Genomic DNA, 23517 nt, shown 5'->3' with positions numbered 1-23517 from the left:
TTTAAAGAAAGTAATATGTATTATAAAAATATACTGGATGGATTTCACCTGATACGTTATGCCATAAATTATCCACTACGGAGTTGATGATCACCACGGTGAAGCTGAAATCAATCATGGCCGATTCGGGCAACGTAATATGCGCAGACACCAATATAGATGTCACCGGCTCGCACTCCGTACTCGGGGTATTGGCGTCACTTTTATAGTGAATATTTGTCCTGCGTATAACAACACTGGACAGAGTACTTGTTCTCACAAGAATTAATAAGTACCAAAAAGTAAATTAGGCAGATATCACCTGATATATTTGGATGATAGATGATTTCCATGTGATGCATTGTCCATCAGAATGTCTGTGAGCGTAGAACAATAAAGTTGGTACTACATGGGAGTCTGACTTGACAGATTGTTTCTTTGACGGGTAAAGCAATCAGCACAACTCGTCTGTTATGCGTGCGGCAATTAGTACTAAATAGCACAAATTGACGGCCACGTCTGTGGCATTTTTCCTTGGTCCTTGCATGAAGTAATGGCCAGTGCTCGGCGGAGTTTACAGAGCAAACATTTTACCATGGCTGCTACCTTTTGACTCCGCTTGCAGTCTTGATCTTTGAGACAAAATATGATGAGAACCGGCTTCGTTGAATTTGATTAAGCTCTGCTGCTAAGGCGCGCCGGAAGCGGCGACTTGGCCACTGTTGAACATTGAACCCTGTTGTTCTCGTGCATGCCCGTAGTTGCAGTGGAGTTTGTTTTAACATGCAGTAGATAACATGCACGAAACTACAGACAAGGCCACAACGGTGGCATAGCTGCGATGGCTATGCGAGGCGGAGGCGGGTCGAGCGAAAGCAATTCTGCGAAGGCGAGAAGCGGCGACTCCAGCCAACGGCGACTCACGGCGAAAACTGGCCTGCTGCGGAAAAGTGTTGATGGTGACTTAAGATGGAACAAGGCACAGTGACCGACGGCTCACGGTGTGGCGGGTTTACAGAAAGATGTCGGGTTGAGGTGGAGTGTGACGGCAGAGGGCAAGGCGGAGCGAGGCCGGCTCAGAAAGCGGCGACTTGGCGATGTCTACAGTGGAGGCAAGCGCGATGGCAACGGCGACTCATGGCCAAGGCGGAGTGAGACCGGCTCGAGGCGGACGGAAGCAGCCTGGCGCGGGCGACGGCAAGGCAGACAGCAAGTCGACGAAGGCGACTCGGTGATGGAGGTGAACCAGCAATGGCGGCTCGCGGGCGGTGACTCGAGATGCGATGGCGGCTCGGAAGTGACGCCATTGATCGGCGTGGGCCCAGAGCATGGCAGCTCATAGCCGGACACAACCGGCGGCAACCCGGTGGGGTCTCGCAGGGGCGGCTGAGGCGGCTGAGGCGGCTGAGGCGGCTCAGCGGCAACAGGGGCCGAGTCGAAACTGCGCAGAAACAAGGCGCTCTTCGGCAGCTCGGTGAGATGAAAAGCGGCGGCGACTTGGCCCCGGTCGTGAAGTCTGGCGGCTTAAAGTGCGAGGCAGAGGAGGCGGGCAGAGCCGGCCGCGAAGGCGGAGCCAAGCGGAGCAACAGTAGCGCGCCACAGCAGTAGCAAAAGTGACCCGGTGCGGCGAGTCAGTAGAGGTGAAGGTGGGCCACGCGTTGTAGCGGGTCGTCAAGGCGGGTCCTCGGCGAGGCATGGCGATGAGGCCATGGCGGCTTGTGGTGCGGTAGTGATAGAAAGCACGCCAGCAGTGCACAGCCGTGACGGAGGCGGCTCAATCCGCAATGGTGATGGGATTCGGCCATGGTGGCGGGTCAGAGGAGATAGCAGCGCCTCGGCGCGGGGGATAGCAGCACACCGATGGGTTAACGGATGCAGATGGCGGCGCATCGGCGGGAACGAACCGCAAGAACTGCGTTGGAGGCTGAGGTTGCAGAGGCGACGGCGACTCGAATCCACACATGTGAAGATGGCTTAGAACCAGGCAGCGGCGTGCTCAAGCGATGTGAGGCCGGTGACTGAGAACCGCGCCGCGGCAGCTCGGGCGGCATGAGGCAGGGTTGTGTCCGTGGTGGATTGGCACCGGCGGCTTAACAGCAGGGTCGCGGAGTTGGCGACTCGTTGATGGCAAGGAGCACGGACGCGAAAGCGGGTTGGAGCGGCAACTGCTACAGTGGCTCAAAGCCCAAAACGGCTCAGCAGAGGAGCGGGGTACGGAGGCCGGGTCACAGCCGGCGGGCGGCTCAACGACGGTCGCGGGGTGGCTCTTTGGATCAGCGCGAGGCGGCGACGGCTCAAGCACGAGGCTGGGACGGCTTGGCACAAGCGGTTCGACGGGCCGCAGTAGCGCGGCGGCTCATCGCAAGGATGAAATGGCGATGCAGATCTATCGTAGTCCTTTTGATAAGTAAGAGTGTCGAACCCAACGAGGAGCAGAAGAAAATGATAAGCGGTTTTCAGCAAGGTATTCTCTGCAAGCACTGAAATTATAGGTAACAGATAGTTTTGTGATAAGGTAATTTGTAACGGGTAACAAGTAACAAGTGTAAATAAAGTGCAGCAAGATGGCCCAATCCTTTTTGTAACAAAGGACAAGCCTGGACAAACTCTTATATAGAGAAAAGCACTCCCTAGGACACATGGGAATTATCGTCAAGCTAGTTTTCATAACGTTCATCTGATTCGCGTTCGTTACTTTGATAATTTGGTATGTGGGTGGACCGGTGCTTGGGTGCTGTCCTTACTTGGACAAACATCCCACTTATGATTAACTCCTATTGCAAGCATCCGCAACTACAAAAGAAGTATTAAGGTAAACCTAACCATAGCATGAAACATATGGATTTAAATCAGCCCCTTACGAAGCAACGCATAAAGTAGGGTTTAAGCTTCTGTCACTCTAGCAACCCATCATCTACTTATTACTTCCCAATGCCTTCCTCTAGGCCCAAACAATGGTGAAGTGTCATGTAGTCGACGTTCACATGACACCACTAGAGGAGAGACAACATACATCTCATCAAAATATCGAACGAATACCAAATTCACATGACTACTAATAGCAAGACTTCTCCCATGTCCTCAGGAACAAACGTAACTACTCACAAAGCATATTCATGTTCATAATCAGAGGGGTATTAATATGCATAATGGATCTGAACATATGATCTTCCACCAAGTAAACCAACTAGCATCAACTACAAGGAGTAATCAACACTACTAGCAACCTACAGGTACCAATCCCAGGCTATGAGACAGAGATTGGATACAAGAGATAAACTAGGGTTTGAGAGGAGATGGTGTTGATGAAGATGTTGATGAAGATGGACCCCCTCCCGATGAGAGGATCGTTGGTGATGATGATGGCGATGATTTCCCCCTCCCGGAGGGAAGTGTCCCCGGCAGAACAGCTCCGCCAGAGCCCTAGATTGGTTCCGCCTCATGGCGGCGGAGTCTCGTCCCGAAAGCTTGCTTATGATTTTTTTTCTCCGACGAAAGACTTCATATAGCAGAAGATGGGCACCGGAGGGCCACCAGGGGGCCCACGAGGCAGGGGGGCGCGCCCCCACCCTCATGGCCAGGGTGTGGGCCCCCTCTGGTATTTTCTTCGCTCAGTATTTTTTATTATTTCCAAAAATAACTTCTGTGGAGTTTTAGGACTTTTGGAGTTGTGTAGAATAGGTCTATAATATTTGCTCCTTTTCCAGCCCAGAATTCCAGCTGCCGGCATTCTCCCTCTTTATGTAAACCTTGTAAAATAAGAGAGAATAGGCATAAATATTGTGACATAATGTGTAATAACAGCCCATAATGCAATAAATATCAATATAAAAGCATGATGCAAAATGGACGTATCAACTCCCCCAAGCTTAGACCTCGCTTGTCCTCAAGCGGAAACCGATAACGATAAATACGTCCACATGTTTAGAGATAAAGGTGTCGATAAAATAAAATACGGACATGAGGGCATCATGATCATTTTTATATCAGCAACATATATGGATATTGTCATTTTATTTCTTATAATAAATTAACAATCTATCCACAATGTCAAGTGTGAATCAGAAACTTCATTGAGAACTAACAAACTATAATCTCAGTCATTGAAGCAATTGCAATTTATCATAACATTAGAAAGAGTCAATATAAGAGCTTTTCAGCAAGTCCACATACTCAACTATCATTTAGTCTTTCATAATTGCTAACACTCACGCAATACTTGTGGTTACGGAGTTTTAATCGGACACAGAGAAAGATAGGGGCTTATGGTTTCGCCTCCCAACCTTTTACCTCAAGGGTAATGTCAACAATAATAGTTCATGCTAACTTACACATGACTCTTGCATAAGGTAGAAGATAAAAGTAAAAGATAGGCCCTTCGCAGAGGGAAGCAGAGGTAGTCATGCGCTTTCAGGGTTGGATGCACAAAATCTTAATGCGAAAGAACGTCACTTTATATTGCCACTTGTGATATGGACCTTTATTATGCAGTCCATCGCTTTTATTTCTTCCACATCACAAGATCGTATAAAGCTTATTTTCTCCCACTCTAATAAGTCATACATATTTAGAGAGCAATTTTTATTGCTTGCACCGATGACAACTTACTTGAAGGATCTTACTCAATCCATAGGTAGATATGGTGGACTCTCATGGCAAAACTAGTTTTAAGGGTATTTGGAAGCACAAGTAGTATTTCTACTTGGTGCAAAGAATTGGCTAGCATGAGGGAGAAAGGCAAACTCAACATGTTGGATGATCCATGACAATATACTTTATCTCAGATATAAGAAAACATGACCCATTACGTTGTCTTCCTTGTCCAACATCAAATCTTTAGCATGTCATATTTTAATGAGTGCTCACAATCATAAAATATGTCCAAGATAGTATATTTATATGTGAAACCTCTCTTTCTTTATTAATTCCTATTAATTGCAACGATGACCAAAACTATGTTTGTCAACTCTCAACAACTTTTAATCATCATACTCTTTATATGTGAATTCATTACTCTCTATAAGATCAATATGATCTCTTTTTATTTCTTTTTATTGTTTCTTTTTCTTTTATTCACTCATAATCATAGCAAGATAATCAAGCCCTTGACTCAACACTAATCTTTATTATATAGCTCACGGACTCGATTACATAGAGGGATCATAAAGCAAAACTCAAAACTAGATCATACCAAAAACTTTATTCTACTAGAGCAAGATATTACTAAAAGGATCGAACTAAGAAAAACGGTAAAGATAGGAGTGTGATGGTGATACGATACCGGGGCACCTCCCCCAAGCTTGGCAGTTTCCAAGAGGAGTGCCCATACCCATGTGATTATATCTCTTTTGCTGGCGAAGGTGATGGAGTTGTTGATGATGTAGGCTTGTCGTCCATCTTCCAAGGCATAGGCTCACCATCATAGAAGGATGATCGAGTCTCCGGAATCCTCAAATCTGCAGCCAAACTCATCCTCTTGAATCTATATTCATACTCACAGTTTTGGTTTTGCAGGTCATAGATTTGGGCTTGGAGGTGCTCGATCTTCTCGTGAAGCTTGAAGATGGTCTCCCCAATGTTCTTGGCATCCAGCTTGTGGTTGTTGGTGAACTCTGCGATCATCATATGGTAGGCATTGAGTCCGCGTTCCACCATCCCCTGGCACTTGAAAACTTGTTGCTCCATTGCTTTGAGTCTCGTCTCCACGCTTCCTGTCCTCCTTGGTCCCTCAACATCGCGGATGTGCAGCAACCCATCACGCATCTCAGTGGTTTGAGGGTGTTGCAGCACCTCCGCGAGGTAGGGGTTGATGACCTTCTCGAAGAACTTGTCCTTGGGGGTGCTTGGAGATGTCATGGTGATCTAGATCTGTCAGAAAAACAGCTCGAAATGAAAACAGAGGATATTTGCGTGATACAGGAGTCAAAACCTTTGGGAGATTATATAATGAATTTTTACCGACCGAAAGAAGTACCGTGCAAGAAAACGGAGTCCGGAGAGCGCACGAGGTGCCCACGAGGTAGGGGGGCGCGCCTCCCACCCTCGTGGAAGCCTCGTGTCCTTCCCAGACTGCTTCTTATTTTCCTATTTTTCTAAATATTCCAAAACGGAGAAAATTTGCCATTAGAACTGTTTTGGAGTTGGTTTACGTACCGTACCACATACCTATTCCTTTTCGGGGTCTGAAACGTTCTAGAAAGTGTCCCTTATGTATTCCTCCGGGGTTACGGTTTCGATAATATTAGTTTCAACATTTATAGGGTTACCTGAGATATAATGTTTGATTCTTTGACTGTTCACCACCTTCGGATTTGTGCCTTCAAAGTTGTTGATTTTTATGGCACCGGAACGATATACCTCCTCGATAACGTAAGGACCTTCCCATTTAGAGAGAAGTTTTCCTGCAAAATATCTTAAACGAGAGTTGTATAGCAATACATAATCACCTACATTAAACTCACGCTTTTGTATCCTTTTGTCATGCCATCTTTTGACTTTTTCTTTAAACAATTTGGCATTCTCATAGGCTTGGGTTCTCCATTCATCAAGTGAGCTAATGTCAAATAATCTCTTCTCACCGGCAAGTTTAAAATCATAATTGAGCTCTTTAATGGCCCAGTATGCCTTATGTTCTAGTTCGAGAGGTAAATGACATGCTTTTCCATAAACCATTTTATACGGAGACATACCCATAGGATTTTTATATGCAGCTCTATAGGCCCATAATGCATCATCAAGTTTCTTGGACCAATTATTTCTAGATCTATTAACAGTCTTTTGCAAAATTAATTTGAGCTCTCTATTACTCAATTCTACTTGACCACTAGACTGTGGGTGATAAGGAGATGCAATTCTATGATTAACATCATACTTGGCAAGCATTTTACGAAAGGCACCATGAATAAAGTGTGAACCACCATCAGTCATTAAATATCTAGGGACTCCAAACCTTGGAAAAATAACTTCTTTAAGCATCTTAATAGAGGTGTTATGATCAGCACTACTAGTTGGAATAGCTTCTACCCACTTAGTAACGTAATCAACAACAACTAAAATATGTGTATACCCATTAGAGGAAGGAAAAGGTCCCATATAATCAAAGCCCCAAACGTCAAATGGTTCAATAACAAGTGAATAATTCATAGGCATTTCTTGACGTCTACTAATGTTACCAATTCTTTGACATTCATCACAAGATAATACAAACTTACGAGCATCCTTGAAGAGAGTAGGCCAATAAAAACCGGATTGCAATACCTTATGTGCAGTTCTATCTCCAGCGTGGTGCCCTCCATAAGCCTCGGAGTGACACTTGCGTAGGATCTGTTCCAGTTCATGCTCAGGTACACAACGCCTAATAACACCATCTACTCCTTCTTTATAAAGATGTGGGTCATCCCAGAAGTAATGTCTTAAATCATAGAAAAACTTTTTCTTTTGCTGGTATGTGAAACTAGGTGGTATAAATTTAGCAACAATGTAATTAGCATAATCAGCATACCATGGAGCAGTACGAGAAGCATTTATGACATTTAATTGTTCATCAGGAAAGCTATCATCAATAGGTAGTGGGTCATCAAGAACATTCTATGACCTAGACAAGTTGTCTGCAACGGGGTTCTCAGCTCCCTTTCTATCAATAATATGCAAATCAAATTCTTGTAGTAGGAGAACCCATCTAATAAGTCTAGGTTTAGCATCTTTCTTTTCCATAAGATATTTAATAGCAGCATGATCAGTGTGAACAATTACTTTAGAATCAACAATATAAGTTCTGAACTTATCACAAGCAAATACAACTGCTAAGAATTCTTTTTCAGTAGTGGCATAATTTCTCTGGGCATTGTCTAGAGTTTTACTAGCATATTGAATAACATTTAGTTTCTTATCGACCCTTTGCCCTAGAACAGCACCTACAGCATAATCACTAGCATCACACATAATTTCAAAGGGTAAATTCCAATCAGGTGGCTGAACAATAGGTGCAGAGATGAATGCTTTCTTAAGTATTTCAAATGCTTCTACGCAATCATCATCAAAGACAAATGGTATATCTTTTTGTAATAGATTAGTCAGAGGCCGAGAAATTTTTGAGAAGTCCTGAATGAACCTCCTATAAAAAACGGCATGACCAAGGAAACTTCTTATACGTTTGATGTCCTTGGGACATGTCATCTTTTCAATAGCATCAATTTTAGCTTTATCCACTTCAATACCTCTTTCAGAAATTGTATGCCCCAAGACAATGCCTTCATTAACCATAAAGTGGCACTTCCCCCAATTCAAGACAAGATTAGTTTCTTCACATCTCTGCAAAACTCGATCAAGGTTGCTCAAGCAATCATCAAAAGAGGATCCATAAACAGAGAAATCGTCCATGAAAACCTCACATATCTTTTCACAAAAGTCAAAAAATATAGCCATCATGCATCTTTGAAAGGTAGCAGGTGTATTACATAAACCAAAAGGCATACGTCTATAAGCAAAAGTACCGAAAGGGCAAGTAAAAGTGGTCTTTGCTTGATCATCAGCTGACACAAGTATTTGAGAGAAACCAGAGTAACCATCTAGAAAGCAAAAATGTGTATGTTTGGATAATCTTTCTAGCATTTGATCAATAAAAGGTAAGGGGTAATGATCTTTTTTAGTAGCCTTATTTAATTTGTGGAAATCAATTACCATCCTATAACCTGTAATAATTCTTTGCGGAATCAATTCATCTTTATCATTATGAACGATAGTAATACCTCCCTTCTTAGGGACACAATGGACAGGGCTTACCCACTGACTATCAGCAACGGGATAAATTATACCTGCCTCAAGGAGCTTTAGTATTCCCTTTCTTACCACTTCTTTTATCTTAGGATTCAGCCGTCGTTGATGATCAATAACTGGTTTGGCGTCTTTCTCCAAATTTATTTTGTGTTGGCATAGAGTGGGACTAATGCCGTTAAGATCATCAAGAGTATATCCAATAGCAGCACGGTGCTTCTTCAGAGTTTTCAATAATTTTTCTTCCTCCTTCTCTGAAAGGTTAGTGCTAATAATAACAGGATATATCTTCTTTTCATCAAGATAAGCATATTTAAGAGTATCAGGCAACGGTTTAAGCTCAAACACGGGATCACCCTTGGGTGGAGGAGGATCCCCTAGGATTTCAACAGGCAAATTGTGTTTCAGAATAGGTCCCTGTTTAAAGAATACTTCATCTATTTCCCTTCTTTCATTCATAAACATATCATTTTCATGGTCTAGCAAATATTGTTCTAAAGGATCACTAGGAGGTACGGCAATAGAAGCAAGACCAATAATTTCATCTTTACTAGGCAATTCCTCATCACGAGGTTGTCTACAAAATTTAGAAAAATTAAACTCATGAGACATATCATCCAAACCAATAGTAACAACATCCTTTTCGCAGTCTATCTTAGCATTAACAGTGTTCAAGAAGGGTCTACCAAATATAATGGGACAAAAGCTATCTTGTGGGGAACCAAGAACAAGAAAATCAGCAGGATATTTAACTTTCCCACACAAGACTTCAACATCTCTAACGATCCCAATCGGTGAAATAGTATCTTTATTGGCAAGCTTAATGGTAACATCAATATCTTCTAACTCAGCGGGTGCAATATCATGCATAATTTCTTGATATAAAGAAATAGGTATTGCACTAGCACTAGCACCCATATCACATAAGCCATGATAACAATGATCTCCTATTTTAACAGAAATAACAGGCATGCCTACCACAGGTCTATGTTTATCTTTAGCACCAGGTTTAGCAATTCTAGCTGTCTCATCACAAAAGTAAATAACATGCCCATCAATATTATCAGCCAAGAGATCTTTAACCATAGCAATATTAGGTTCAACTTTAACTTGCTCAGGGGGTTTGTGTGTCCTAATATTACTTTTGTTGACTACAGTTGAAGCTTTAGCATGATCCTTTATCCTAACAGCAAAAGGTGGTTTCTCAACATAAGCAGTGGGAACAATAGGATCATTATAAGGTGATAGTCTTTTCTTCAACTTTAATAGGTTCAACTACTTTTACTTCTATGGGAGGATGATATTTAAACCACTTCTCCTTAGGGAGATCAACATGAGCAGCAAAAGATTCACAAAAAGAAGCTACTATCTCACAGTCAAGTCCATATTTAGTGCTAAATTTACGGAAAACATCGGTGTCCATAAAAGATTTAACACAATCAAACTTAGGTGTTATACCTGACTCCTTACCTTCGTCGAGATCCCAATCTTCAGAGTTGCATTTAATTCTTTCCAATAAATCCCACTTGAATTCAATAGTCTTCATCATAAAAGAACCAGTACAAGAAGTATCGAGCATGGAGCGATTATTGTCAGAAAGCCGAGCATAAATTTTTTGAATAATTATTTCTCTTGAGAGCTCATGATTGGGGCATGAATATAACATTGACTTAAGCCTCCCCCAAGCTTGAGCGATGCTTTCTCCTTCGCGAGGCCAAAAATTATATATATAATTACGATCACGATGAACAAGATGCATAGGATAAAACTTCTGATGGAATTCCAATTTCAACCGTTTGTAGTCCCATGATCCCATATCATCACATAGCCTATACCATGTCAATGCATCTCCCTTCAAAGATAAAGGGAAGACCTTCTTCTTGATAACATCATCGGGCATACCTGCAAGCTTAAATAATCCACAAACTTCATCCACATAGATTAAGTGTAAATCGGGATGTAAAGTTCCATCTCCTGCAAAAGGATTAGCTAGCAGTTTCTCTATCATACCCGAAGGAATTTCAAAGCTTCTAAGATCCTCCGACTTAAACAAGTCGAGAGCATGCTCGTGCTCAGCTCTTTCGAGACTTGCCATTTTCATTTTCAGTAGGTTCAATAGGTTGAGGAGCAACTATTTGCTCTACCGGTCGGGGTGAAGATACCCCGAACAAGCCCCTCAAAGGATTACTTTCCATAGTAACAAGTGACAGTAAATTTCAGCACACTATATATTTTTTCCTTACCAAATTCCACCTACCAAAGGCGCTTCACTCCCCGGCAACGGCGCCAGAAAAGAGTCTTGATGACCCACAAGTGTAGGGGGTCTATCGTAGTCCTTTCGATAAGTAAGAGTGTCGAACCCAACGACGAGCAGAAGGAAATGATAAGCGGTTTTTAGCAAGGTATTCTCTGCAAGCACTGAAATTATAGGTAACATATAGTTTTGTGATAAAGTAATTTGTAACGGGTAACAAGTAACAAGTGTAAATAAAGTGCAGCAAGATGGCCTAATCCTTTTTGTAACAAAGGACAAGCCTGGACAAACTCTTATATAGAGAAAAGCGCTCCCGAGGACACATGGGAATTATCGTTAAGCTAGGTTTCATCATGTTCATATGATTCGCGTTCGTTACTTTGATAATTTGGTATGTGGGTGGACCGGTGCTTGGGTGATGTCCTTACTTGGACAAAAATCCCACTTATGATTAACTCCTATTGCAAGCATCCGCAACTACAAAAGAAGTATTAAGGTAAACCTAACCATAGCATGAAACATATGGATCCAAATCAGCCCCTTACGAGGCAACACATAAACTAGGGTTTAAGCTTCTGTCACTCTAGCAACCCATCATCTACTTATTACTTCCCAATGCCTTCCTCTAGGCCCAAACAATGGTGACGTGTCATGTAGTTGACGTTCACATGACACCACTAGAGGAGAGACAACATACATCTCATCAAAATATCGAACGAATACCAAATTCACATGACTACTAATAGCAAGACTTCTCCCATGTCCTCAGGAACAAACGTAACTACTCACAAAGTATATTCATGTTCATAATCAGAGGGGTATCAATATCCATAATGGATCTAAACATATGATCTTCCACCAAGTAAACCAACTAGCATCAACTACAAGGAGTAATCAACACTACTAGCAACCTACAGGTACCAATCCCAAGCTATGAGACAAAGATTGGATACAAGAGATAAACTAGGGTTTGAGAGGAGATGGTGCTGATGAAGATGTTGATGAAGATGGATCCCCTCCCGATGAGAGGATCGTTGGTGATGATGATGGCGATGATTTCCCCCTCCCGGAGGGAAGTGTCCCCGGCAGAACAGCTCCGCCGGAGTCCTAGATTGGTTCCGCCAAGGTTCCGCCTCGTGGCGGCTGAGTCTCGCCCCGAAAGCTTGCTTATGATTTTTTCTCGGACGAAAGACTTCATATAGCAGAAGATGGGCACCGGAGGGCCACCAGGGGGCCCACGAGGAAGGGGGCGCGCCCCCCACCCTCGTGGCCAGGGTGTGGGCCCCCTCTGGTATTTTCTTCGCTCAGTATTTTTTATTATTTCCAAAAATAACTTCCGTGGAGTTTCAGGACTTTTGGAGTTGTGCAGAATAGGTCTCTAATATTTGCTCCTTTTCCGGCCCAGAATTCCAGGTGCCGGCATTCTCCCTCTTTATGTAAACCTTGTAAAATAAGAGAGAATAGGCATAAATATTGTGACTAATGTGTAATAACAGCGCATAATGCAATAAATATCAATATAAAAGCATGATGCAAAATGGACGTATCACCCAATGATGCGGCTTAGGCAGGCGGCGGCTCGGCTCCGCTGTGGTTGAGGGGGAACTGCTCGCGGCGCGGTCGGAGAGGCGCCGGCGAGTCAAATGACGAGGGTGCGATGGCGACGACCGGCCCGGAGGCGACGGGAGGCCGTAGCGGGCGTAGACGATGGACGAGTCCGGGTCGTTCCGGCTCTGTTTCCGGGTCGTAGGAGTCTTGAGAAAAATCACATCTGAATCATTGTGGTAGTCTTCACGTAATAGAAAATTTGACCAACAACTGCGGGATTTGATTTAACAATGGCTGATGCTGACATAACAACAATCAGACCCAGCCGCTGATTTCTTGGTGACTTACAGTAGTGAACAGATGGCGGCACCGATTTATTTGAACCTTTTGAATCTCACAAATTATAAATCTGGCCCGAAGAACTTGAAACTGATGTAGATTCTTTCAGACCAGCTCTCTTCATCCGGAAAATTGCGAACTTCTCGATCCCTGAGAGAGATCCCTCCAAGAACTCAATACCACCGTGCGTGGGCCCCACGGTGGGCGCCAACTGTCGTGGAATTGTCACGGCAGATGTTCTAATGTGAGGACTTAGTCGTGAGGCCAACACATCTATGTGATAGCTTGAGAGGGGTTGATCGGAATCGAGAGATGCAACACAAGACAAGGGTTTAGACAGCTTCGGGCCCCAGGAAACATCATCCGGTAACAACCCTACATGTTGTTTGTGGCTAGGTCTCATTATCATCCCAAGGGAGTCGCCGTATATCCGGCTCTCCTAGTTGTGTCTAGCCTTAAGATTATTTTCCTATCTCCCTTGGGGTGCCCTGCCCCTCCTTATATAAGTTGAATGGGCGGGTTACATGTAGAGTCCAACTCGAATTAAGACTTTAAACTATTCTGACTTCTCTTCACGGGCTTCTCTCCATGGGCTTCTTAATTCTTGGGCTTTTTAACTGCCAGTTTACAATCTGGCTTACAATCTGGCTTACGATCTGGCTTACGGTCTGGCTTACAATTTGTCGGCTTACAATCTGCCGAGTCACCAATGAAATACCAAGTCCCTGCCGGGTCATATCTCCGGCCGGGTCATACCGCGGGGTATATCCCCGACAAAACCCTTAGCCCCAAGGGTGGACTACTCCCTCCTCATCATGGAGGCCGCCGGGATGATGAAGATGGCCATCGGTGATGATTTCCCCCTCTGGCAGGGTGCCGAAACGGGGTCTAGATTGGCTTTTCATGGCTATAGAGGCTTGCGGCAGTGGAACTTTTGATTTAGGGTTATTTCTGGAGGTTTCTGAATATATAGGATATTTGGGCGTTGATTTCACGCGAAAATGGGCCATGAGGGGCTCACAGACACCAGGGCGCGCCAGAGGGGGCTGACGCGCTCTGGTGGGTTGTGGCTACCTCGTGGCTCTTCCAGCCGTCCCATGAAGCTTCTAGTGCCTCTTTTATTTTAAAAAAATTGTCAAAAAGTTTCGTTACATTTGAAGAACTTTTATTTCTACACAAAAAATAACACCACGGTAGTTCTGCTAAAAACAACGTCAGTCCGGGTTAGTTTCATGCAAATCATACCAAAACCATATAAAATTGTTGTAAACATGGCATGAATACTTTATAAATTATAGATACGTTGGAGACGTATCACTGCTTTTCACTTTTCAGGAATCACAACTGTGCTTTTCACTTGACAAGAATCACTGCTAGTTGAGCTTCTCGCGGAAGCAAAACTGTACTTTTTTTGAGAAGCCAGCTATACATTTTCAATTTTAGGAAGCACAACACTATTCACAAGGAAGCCACACACGTGAAAACAAAAAAATGATTTTTTTTTTGTAGAAACCTGGAAAAAATCAAACAAAATTAAAAGTAAAACGCATGTAGAAATAAAAAAAGGGTATGTCTAGAACTCAGTCGAATGAAGTCAGTGTAGTTATGGTGCTGCAAACGGCGACGAAAAATGTTGTGACAGTACCGCAAGCAACAACATATGCTACAACCGTTTTGACTAAAAATGCTACAACCGTAAAAGGAGAATGTTGCAACCGGTGGGATGAAGTGCTCCGACGAGGGACGACATGCTACAACCAGCAAGACGGGTGTTGCAACCGGCAGAAAGAAATGTTGCAAATAATGGGACAAAATGCTGCAAAGTCGACTGAGACTTCGTTAAATCCCAGTCGACCGAGTTTTAGCAAACCCAATAAAAAAACTTGCTTCCGCCAGAGCGTTAAGCAAGTGACACATGGCGTGTTGATGCGCTTCCTATGCTATCCGCTGGGAATCCCCAAAGTGTATGCGTCAACTACTCCCCTTGTCTCAGTTTATAGGGTATGCACGTAGTTTTCAATTAACAATTTAACTAGTTATATATATATATAATATGTGATGAAAATATATGTTTAGAAACTACATCCTCTTGAGAATCCAATGATATATTTTTGGTGAAACTAGCAAGATGCCCATGCGTTGCATGGAACATCAAGATTCATTTGTATGAATACTTTATTTTGTGGGAAAAAAGGATGAACGAGGGAATACCTTATTTGCAAATGTGGAGAGGGGCGTGGGTATCTTTTTGCAAAATTGGCATAGTTTCCTTCCTATCCGTCAGATATAAATCGGACGGCCTATATTGCAGGATGACAGGCACACTATCATCACTAACTCTGTTTTTTATAAGAGTAGAGATAGAAGGCATATATTTAGTTAGTCAAAACAATAATCTAGAACTACGCGCACACCCTATTCACCGAGATGGAGAAAGTAGTTGCTCCCACCGTCTCCAAAAAAGAAAAGAAAATAGTTGCTCCTACATTTTCCTTCCAGAAATTCTCAACCCACACGAAAACTTTTAAAACAAACACGAGGAAATTCCACGCTCCACATTAATGGAAGCCCATATCCATCTTTGCTTGAACGGGAGGGGAAGATAACACGACACACACACAGAGCGGGCCCCCCACCGGCGGGGTGAGGTGGAGACGCAACGCAGGTGGACGTCATTTCGTCATCCCGAACCCCCACCCCTACACACGACTCGCCACAAGCGGAGCAGAGAGGGCGCGCCATGGCCCGCATCTAGGGACCGAGGAGGTGGAGGAGCAGCCCGGTAGACGCAGGCAGGATGGGGCGCGCGTTCGTGTACGTCGTCCTGGGCGGCGGCGTGGCCGCGGGCTACGCGGCGCTCGAGTTCGCCCGCCGCGGCGGCTACTCCCGCGGCGAGCTCTGCATCATCTCCGAAGAGGCCGTGAGTGCTCCCTCCCCCTTCCTGAGTTCGCTCGCCTTCTGTAGTATTTTTTCAGCTTCAGAACTCCCTCTGTAATCGAATCCTAGTTGTCCGTCGGTGGATAGGACCGCGCCACTGGTGCTTCGGATTGGTGGTTTTCTTGCGCTTCCAACTGTATTAGTAAGGATTTATTTGTGGTTACGTCAGCCGCCAAGCCAGGAATGCTTACGTTTTGTTGCCTTCGAGACGATGTATGGCTTATTAGAGCCTTGATTTGCCTGGATAAGCAGGGGGGATTTTGTCACGGCCCTAGCAGGGTGCCATTTAGGGACACACACAGTAGCCCGCACTGCAGTTTGGTAACTGAAAAATGACGACTGAGGTAGCAATGGGAAAAAAATGAGTTTAGTTTTGATCCTCTGTCTGACCTCTTAAGGAATCATGTATGTTCCAGTACGCATTTTGTGCCTAGTTTGTAGGAATTTCCCTTCAAGAAGCCAGAAAGGAATGCCAAATTTCGCTGTGTGATCTTAAGATTCAGCTGTAATGAACAATAGTCCATATGGTGATTCGGCATAGTTGAATTTGTTTTCCATGGAAAATGTGGTCTCTAGCGGCAAACCAGTGGGGCGGTGGAATTAAAAACAAACAGGCATAGTATGTTGTCGTTTTTTTGCTTGTGGAACAATTATCACTCAGTTCAAGCCCTGTGATTCTATCATTGAATGTGTGTTTCTCTTAATGATCTCTTTCGTATCTTGCCAGGTTGCTCCTTATGAACGCCCTGCATTAAGCAAAGGCTATTTACTCCCAGAAGGTACATTTCTCACACCACCTAGCATTCCACGTTACCTCTTATACTCCCTCGGTCCGAAAAAGCTTGCCCCTGGGACGGAGGGAGTATATATTTTCAACCGTGATTAATTTCACTGTTTTAAAATGTTGAAATATTACCCCTCTTCTTTCACTAAAAAATGATTATAGCTACATCCTAGAAAGGTAGTTTTATGACACACTGATAGACAGTTTCACACTTTCAAAATAGTGTGATTAATTCATTATGCTACTGTTAACACTATGTTTTGCATTCTTTTCTTACCATGGTATTTGCTAATGTGTCCTGTCTCCCAGCATTTGATGTGCAGCCTGTTAGTCTTGCTAACTGTTTTTAATACCTGTGAAATTTACAGATCCTTCTCGTCTTCCAAAATTCCATACTTGTGTTGGAGCTAATGATGAGTTACTGACGACAAAATGGTACAAAGAACAAGGTAGGTTTGTTTAGCTTTTGGTTTTCCACTTCGTTCTAATTTTCATCGCATGTATGCATATTGAGAAATGAGATAGTTCATTAGAGTGCCTGGTAAACATCATACTCCCTCTGTCCCAAAATAAGTGTCGTGGCTTTAGTTCAAATTTGTTCAAATTTGAACTAAAGCCACGACACAGATATCCTCAAGAAAAAAATCTGGTAAAATATATGGTATTTTTGTTGGTTCTTTGATTCAATTATACAAATAGTTTTATGATCCAGTTGTTATTGTATGTAATGTTTATGCCTACATCGGCACGATATATGTACTAACTTTACGTGAGTAGGTATTGAACTTGTTCTTGGAACAAGAGTGATATCTGCTGATGTGAGACGGAAGACATTGCTTACAGCCACAGGAGAAACTATCAGCTATAAGACACTTATAATTGCAACAGGTGCTCGGGTATGGACTTATTTATACTTCTTGAAGTCTATCTTCTCTCATTTTCAATTGTTATATATTTGATTCATTTTTGTCTGTCTCTGTACATGACATAGGCTTTGAAGCTGGAAGAGTTTGGAATAAGCGGTTCAGATGCTGCAAACATATGTTATTTGCGCAATCTTGAAGATGCGGATAAATTAGTGAATGCGATGAGCTCATGTTCTGGTGGAAATGCTGTTGTCATCGGTGGTGGCTACATAGGAATGGAATGTGCAGCAGCATTGGTTACTAATAAAATAAAAGTAACCATGGTCTTCCCTGAAAAACACTGCAGTAAGTAATATGTTTTGTCCCTTGATTTGTTGTTTGACATGTTGTCTTAGAATTTAGGCTCCCATGATATGCTGTAAAGACCCATTTTGCTCATCTGTATATGACCTTGATTTGTTTTTCTGCAGTGGGTCGGCTATTTACAGAAAAAATTGCAGAATATTATGAAAGCTACTACACTTCGAAAGGAGTTACTTTTACCAAAGGAACTGTTCTTACATCCTTTGAAAAAGACTCAACAGGGAAGGTGAGTTTCTATTCCAAACTGGGTGTACTTTGCAACTCTACACTGTGTTAAAAAGACTCAAGGTTCAGAATTACTTTTCCTGGCAGTCATATTTGGGTGGCTGATAGAGGTTCCTTGCTTGGGAGTATGGGGTAGTTGTTGAAATCACAGTCATACTCATTCATTCACCTAAAAGCAATCTCAACAGCAATTGAAGAGAATCCTGGTCAATTTCTATTGAGAACTGGCAAAGAACTAACTGGGGTTTGACCATTTAGGGGAGAATTGCTTGTATCTTCTGTATCATTGCATAGGCCATGTTGTCCAATATTGACATATAGCTTGGAAACCGATCTGCATCTAGTGGTGATTCTGTATCTAGTTTATCATCTCTTGTCATACTTTGATGAAAACTTCTGTACTGAGAGTTGTATTGAAGCAAGTAAACGAAATAAAAGGATTAGGTATTTGAACCTGAGTACCCAGTGGGAAAGCAGAATATTTGATACAGGAACTGGATGCCCTTTGAACACCCTTTTCTTAAGGGAAGCCCTATATGATTAGAGATAGTGCATTCTTGGAGAGAAAAATGGCTTGGTTTTTCAACAGCATGCTGTGTCAACAATGAGCATGTTGACCCTAACAAGGTTCAACAATTCCTGCTATTTTATTATTGAATATGGTGTTTTGAGACCAATCAATGCCAACCACTATTAGCTGTACTATTTAAAGTGTATTCTCCATGTCCGTTCAGTTTGAATCGTCTAGTGACTATTAGCTCTATTATTTGAAGTATACTTTCCATGCCCGTCCAGTTTGAATAGTCTAGCGATAGTTAAGCGACTGCCTTTATTTGCTGACAATGACTGTCAAAGTAAGAGGGTTACTGTATATTTACAGGTGACTTCGGTAGTCTTAAGAGATGGTAATCACCTTCCTGCTGATATGGTAGTAGTTGGTATTGGGATCCGTGCAAATACCAGCCTTTTTGAAGGTCAGCTGCTGATGGAGAAAGGTGGCATAAAGGTAAACGGGCAAATGCAAACCAGCGACAGCTCCGTGTATGCTGTTGGTGATGTCGCCGCATTCCCTATCAAGCTCTTTGACGGTGACATTCGACGGCTTGAGCATGTTGACTCGGCTCGTAGAACCGCGAGGCATGCTGTCGCGGCCATCCTGGAGCCTTCCAAAACCAGGGATGTCGATTACCTGCCATTCTTCTACTCCAGAGTCTTCACACTGTCCTGGCAGTTCTACGGGGACAATGTCGGAGAAGTAATTCACTACGGCGACTTCACAAGCAACAGCCCGATGTTCGGCGCATACTGGGTCAGTAAGGGCCAGATCACGGGCGCGTTCCTGGAAGGTGGGAACCGAGATGACTACGAGGCCTTATCTGTCGTTGTCCGGCGTAAAACCAAGGTCTCAGACATGCCTGAACTTGAAAGACAAGGCCTGGCGTTCGCCATCCAGGAAAGCAAGAAAGACGTGCCTGATAGCGGGGTTACCCTCGGCGAAAAGCCCACCTTCGTATGGTACGCGACGGCGGGGGTTGTTGCGGCAGTGTCGATCTCCGCGTTCGGTTATTGGTACGGCAGGAAGCGCCGCAGGTGGTGAGCTGATGGAAGGACGGAGGAGGAAGATCTGTGATGTGCCATTGCTTACGGTTACTCGGAGGGGATCCTGTATAAAAACCTGTACGAAAGTGTAATTTTGTCTCATACTGTAAACAAGTATAGAAACACCATCATATATTGTTAAATGAAATGATGTTACGAGACGTCGAGAGCGGTCCTTCTCCTCCCTGATGAAATCCGTAAATTTCTCTGCAGTCGCTGGGCTGCTGATGTCTTTGAACCATGTCCAGTTTCTGCAACGATGGCTGGGATCGCCTGCAAGTTGCAAGCCCATGACCATCTAACCAAATGCTAGTACGCCGGGACGCTGTTGCAAATCTCATTACGCTGTCGTGGCGGCCAAAACGTACCACAAACATTTGTTCCTTTTGTATTTTCACTTTCATTTCTTTTGGGCGTGCCTGTGTTGCGTCCACCCGAGCACCTATCGTCGGTTGTATCGGTGTTTGGCTTTGCAATACAAAGCGGTACCAAAAACAAAAAAGCGCACCTTGCCTTCACCGAGAAGAATTCTCTGCGACATTTTCCTTGGCTGCAAGGGCAAAGAAGATGGCAGTGGCCAGTGGTCCCATGGGCCATGGTAGGAGTGTGAGGAAGAGCAAGGGCAAGGCATTTGTTTCCCGCCATGTCCCCACTCGATCTCCTCCTCGCAAGCCAAGAACAAGCTTCCTGGGCTACTTAAGCCCGGCCGTCCACTGGTCCATGGCGAGCAGCTACGGACCAGGTAGATACCCAGATAGCTTTGCTGATTGATATACTATTAGAAGTTAAAGAGAATATATACAGAGCGGAGCAGAGATGGGCCGCGCGTTCGCGTACGTGATCCTGGGCGGCGGCGTGGCCGCGGGCTACGCGGCGCTCGAGTTCGCCCGCCGCCGCGCCGGCGCCTCCCCCGGCGAGCTCTGCATCATCTCCGACGAGGCCGTACGTATCATCTCCCTTCTGTAGCTTTAACAATTCTGTCAAGTCCATCTCATATACGCCGATCGGACGGCTGTGCGTGTTCCTTTGTTCTGTTGAAGCATTCTTGGATTGGCAGGTCGCTCCTTACGAACGCCCTGCACTAAGCAAGGGCTATCTGCTCCCACAAGGTACCCACCGCATGTCCATCTTCTCTCTATCAATCTGTCTTTCGATCCCCGATTGTTCTACTCCATCTTGAAGCAAAATCTGAAACTAAAAGCGTTGCGTTTGCGCATGTGTTATTTTTAACCACTCTGTTATTTCCCCGGGGAACAAAAACCACTCTGCTATTTGCAGGCGCTGCTCGTCTCCCGGCGTTTCATACCTGCGCTGGTGCTAACGATGAGGTGCTCACGGAGCAATGGTACAAAGATCACGGTATGTATGTATGTATGTATGTATGCTTCTATCTATCGACTGTTTTCCACTGCGGCTAGCTAGTGCTAGTACATGGGACCTCGTTATCTGCGCTTCGATTTGATCTACTTCTACTAGTCAGGTCGATTTTGTTATCCACTGTACTTCCTGTTCAGCACTACTGATCATGTACGTGTCTCTGCTGCTTGACCAGGTATCGAACTTGTTCTTGCGACGAGGGTGATCTCCGCCGATGTCCGGCGGAAGACGCTGCTCACAGACTCCGGGGAAACCATCGGCTACAAAACCCTCATCGTAGCGACAGGCGCCCGGGTACGAAAACCATCTATCTATACTAGCAAGATGCCCGTGCGTTGCACGGAACATGAAGATGCATTTGTATGAGTAGTTTATCTTGTAGGAGGAAAGGATGAACGAGGGAAGACCTTATCTGCAAATGTGGAGAGGAGTGCGGGTAAATTGTTATAGTTTTCTTCCTATCCGTTAGATATAGATCGGACGGCCTATATTGCAGGATGGCAGGCACACCATTATCACCAACTCTGCTTTTTATAAGAGTAGAGATAGAGATGTGCCAATTACCTCTGTTGCATTCAGACCGAACACTCTCCAATACCCTGCGTGTTTCGTTGGGAAAATTCAGAACCAAGCGCCCAAGATCGATCTAGAATATTTGGTTCCTGACATATATGTACGTAGGCCTCGGAGCTGGAGGAATTTGGAGTTCGCGGTTCGGACGCGGCCAACGTGTGCTACCTGCGCAGCCTCGAGGATGCCGATAAAATGGTGGGGGTGATGAAACCGTGCCATGGTGGAAACGCTGTTGTCATCGGTGGTGGTTACATAGGAATGGAGTGCGCGGCGGCCTTGGTTGCCAATGAGATCAAGGTCACCATGGTCTTCCCGGGAAAACACTGCAGTAAGTTGCCTGTGGCATGCTACTACTTATCTGAAGCACCCAATTTTATTTTCACCCTGATCTGAACTCTGAATGTGAGCTGCGATTTGTGCTGTGCAGTGGGTCGTCTTTTTACACCGAAGATCGCTGAATTTTATGAGAAGTACTACGCTGCAAAAGGGGTTGTTTTCGTCAAAGGAACTGCGGTTAAATCCTTGGAGGTCTCAGATGGGAAGGTCGGTTCCTTCCTTGCCATCATACTTAGATGAAACTTTTTGCAAGGGAACTTGTGGATCAGCATCAGCTAGACTCGAACTGCTGGTAGAGTGTAAACTGAACTGAACTCAGTCTAGTACCGATTTTGCATGCGCAGGTGGCTGCGGCGATCCTGCGAGACGGCAGGCGGCTTCCCGCGGACATGGTGGTCGTCGGCATCGGCGCTCGCGCCAACACCGGCCTCTTCGACGGCCAGCTGGCCATGGAGAGGGGCGGGATCAAGGTGAACGGGCGGATGCAGACGAGCGACGCCGCCGTGTACGCCGTGGGCGACGTGGCCGCGTTCCCCGTCGCGCTCCTGGGCGGCGACGTGCGCCGCTTCGAGCACGTCGACTGCGCGCGCAGGACCGCGCGGCGGGCCATCGAGGCGATCTTGGAGCCCTCCGGCGGCGCCGCGGAGGAGGGGAAAGCCTTCGGCTACCTGCCGTACTTCTACTCCAGGGTCTTCGCCCTGTCCTGGCAGTTCTACGGCGACAACGCCGGAGAAGCCGTCCACTTCGGGGACTTCTCGCCGCCGGTGGCCGGGGGAAAGCCAAAGTTCGGGGCCTGCTGGGTCAGCGGAGGCCGGGTCGCCGGCGCCTTCATCGAAGGCGGGAGCCCGGAGGAGAACGAGGCGATGGCGAGCGCCGTGCGCAGCCGGGCGGCGATCGCGGACCTGGCCGCCGAACTCGGGAGCCGCGGCCTCGGGTTCGCCGATGAGGAGAGCCGCCGGAAGGGGGTGCGTCGGGGTGCGCTCGCCGCCGGCGACAGGCCTACCTATGCGCGGCACGCCACGGTCGGGGTCGCTGCGGCGGTGTCCATCGCGGCGTTCGCGTACTGGTACGGCTGGATGGCGCCGTACGTGGTGAAACGTGATTTCTCCGACCCTAAGTTATGATGTACTATATCCACAATCCAGTTAAACGAAAAGACTACCTTAAAAAATGTACTCCCTCTGTTCAGAAATACTTGTCGGATAAATGGATATATCTAAATGTATTTTAGTTTTAGATTTACTTTAATCCATTTCTCCGACAAGTATTTTCGGACGGAGGGAGTACAATTATTCAAACGAATTCTCATATCGTTCATATGACATAACAAAACGATGAAGTTGCGGTTGAATGAAGGGTTCTTTTTCATTCCGTTTGGAATTAACTATATCCAGAGTGTTGGAGACTTTTTCGCTCGACCCTGAACTGTTTTCTCCTCCTCAGGACTCCTAGACGATTGTTTTCCCTCCTTCCGTCGGCACCACCGCCGGTCCACCCCATCTTTAATGGTCTTTGAGTCGTGGTGGTGTGGAAGAAGGTCTTTGTTTGGTTCAGTGTCTTGGTTG

General features: G+C 45.0%; 2 protein-coding genes across 3 annotated transcripts; both read left to right on the top strand.

Annotated features, from left to right (window-relative positions):
• The first annotated feature begins 15452 nt into the window (after positions 1-15452).
• On the top strand, positions 15453-19827 carry LOC109781876 (monodehydroascorbate reductase 2, peroxisomal). Its single transcript, XM_020340473.4, has 7 exons — positions 15453-15812; positions 16557-16608; positions 16982-17062; positions 17391-17509; positions 17605-17824; positions 17950-18068; positions 18948-19827. Exons 1-7 carry the CDS (start codon positions 15690-15692, stop codon positions 19662-19664), a joined length of 1431 nt encoding a protein of 476 aa, XP_020196062.1. The 5' UTR covers positions 15453-15689; the 3' UTR covers positions 19665-19827.
• Positions 19828-20256: 429 nt separating this feature from the next.
• Positions 20257-23216, top strand: LOC109781875 (monodehydroascorbate reductase 1, peroxisomal). 2 transcript variants are annotated; one of them, XM_020340471.4, is made up of 8 exons: positions 20257-20608; positions 20724-20775; positions 20945-21025; positions 21219-21337; positions 21426-21479; positions 21725-21944; positions 22044-22159; positions 22297-23216. In XM_020340471.4, exons 1-8 carry the CDS (start codon positions 20483-20485, stop codon positions 23074-23076), a joined length of 1548 nt encoding a protein of 515 aa, XP_020196060.1. In that variant the 5' UTR covers positions 20257-20482; the 3' UTR covers positions 23077-23216. The 2 variants fall into 2 exon arrangements, with proteins under 2 accessions (XP_020196060.1, XP_020196061.1); XM_020340472.4 differs by lacking the exon at positions 21426-21479.
• The last annotated feature ends 301 nt before the right edge of the window (positions 23217-23517 follow it).

This window comes from Aegilops tauschii, chromosome 6 (genome assembly GCF_002575655.3).
Source record: "Aegilops tauschii subsp. strangulata cultivar AL8/78 chromosome 6, Aet v6.0, whole genome shotgun sequence".
Classification (NCBI taxonomy): Eukaryota; Viridiplantae; Streptophyta; class Magnoliopsida; order Poales; family Poaceae; genus Aegilops; species Aegilops tauschii.
Note: the sequence above shows the minus strand (reverse complement) of the source record. Positions and strands in the feature narration are given on the sequence as shown.

Coding starts and splice junctions, on each gene's coding strand:
- LOC109781876 (XM_020340473.4), top strand. CDS start 15,690: ATGGGGCGCGCGTTCGTGTACGTCGTCCTGGGCGGCGGCGTGGCCGCG. Junction 16,609..16,981: donor AGGCTATTTACTCCCAGAAG/GTACATTTCTCA, acceptor TGAAATTTACAG/ATCCTTCTCGTCTTCCAAAA. Junction 17,825..17,949: donor CTTCCCTGAAAAACACTGCA/GTAAGTAATATG, acceptor GTTTTTCTGCAG/TGGGTCGGCTATTTACAGAA.
- LOC109781875 (XM_020340471.4), top strand. CDS start 20,483: ATGGGCCGCGCGTTCGCGTACGTGATCCTGGGCGGCGGCGTGGCCGCG. Junction 20,776..20,944: donor GGGCTATCTGCTCCCACAAG/GTACCCACCGCA, acceptor TGCTATTTGCAG/GCGCTGCTCGTCTCCCGGCG. Junction 21,026..21,218: donor GCAATGGTACAAAGATCACG/GTATGTATGTAT, acceptor CTGCTTGACCAG/GTATCGAACTTGTTCTTGCG.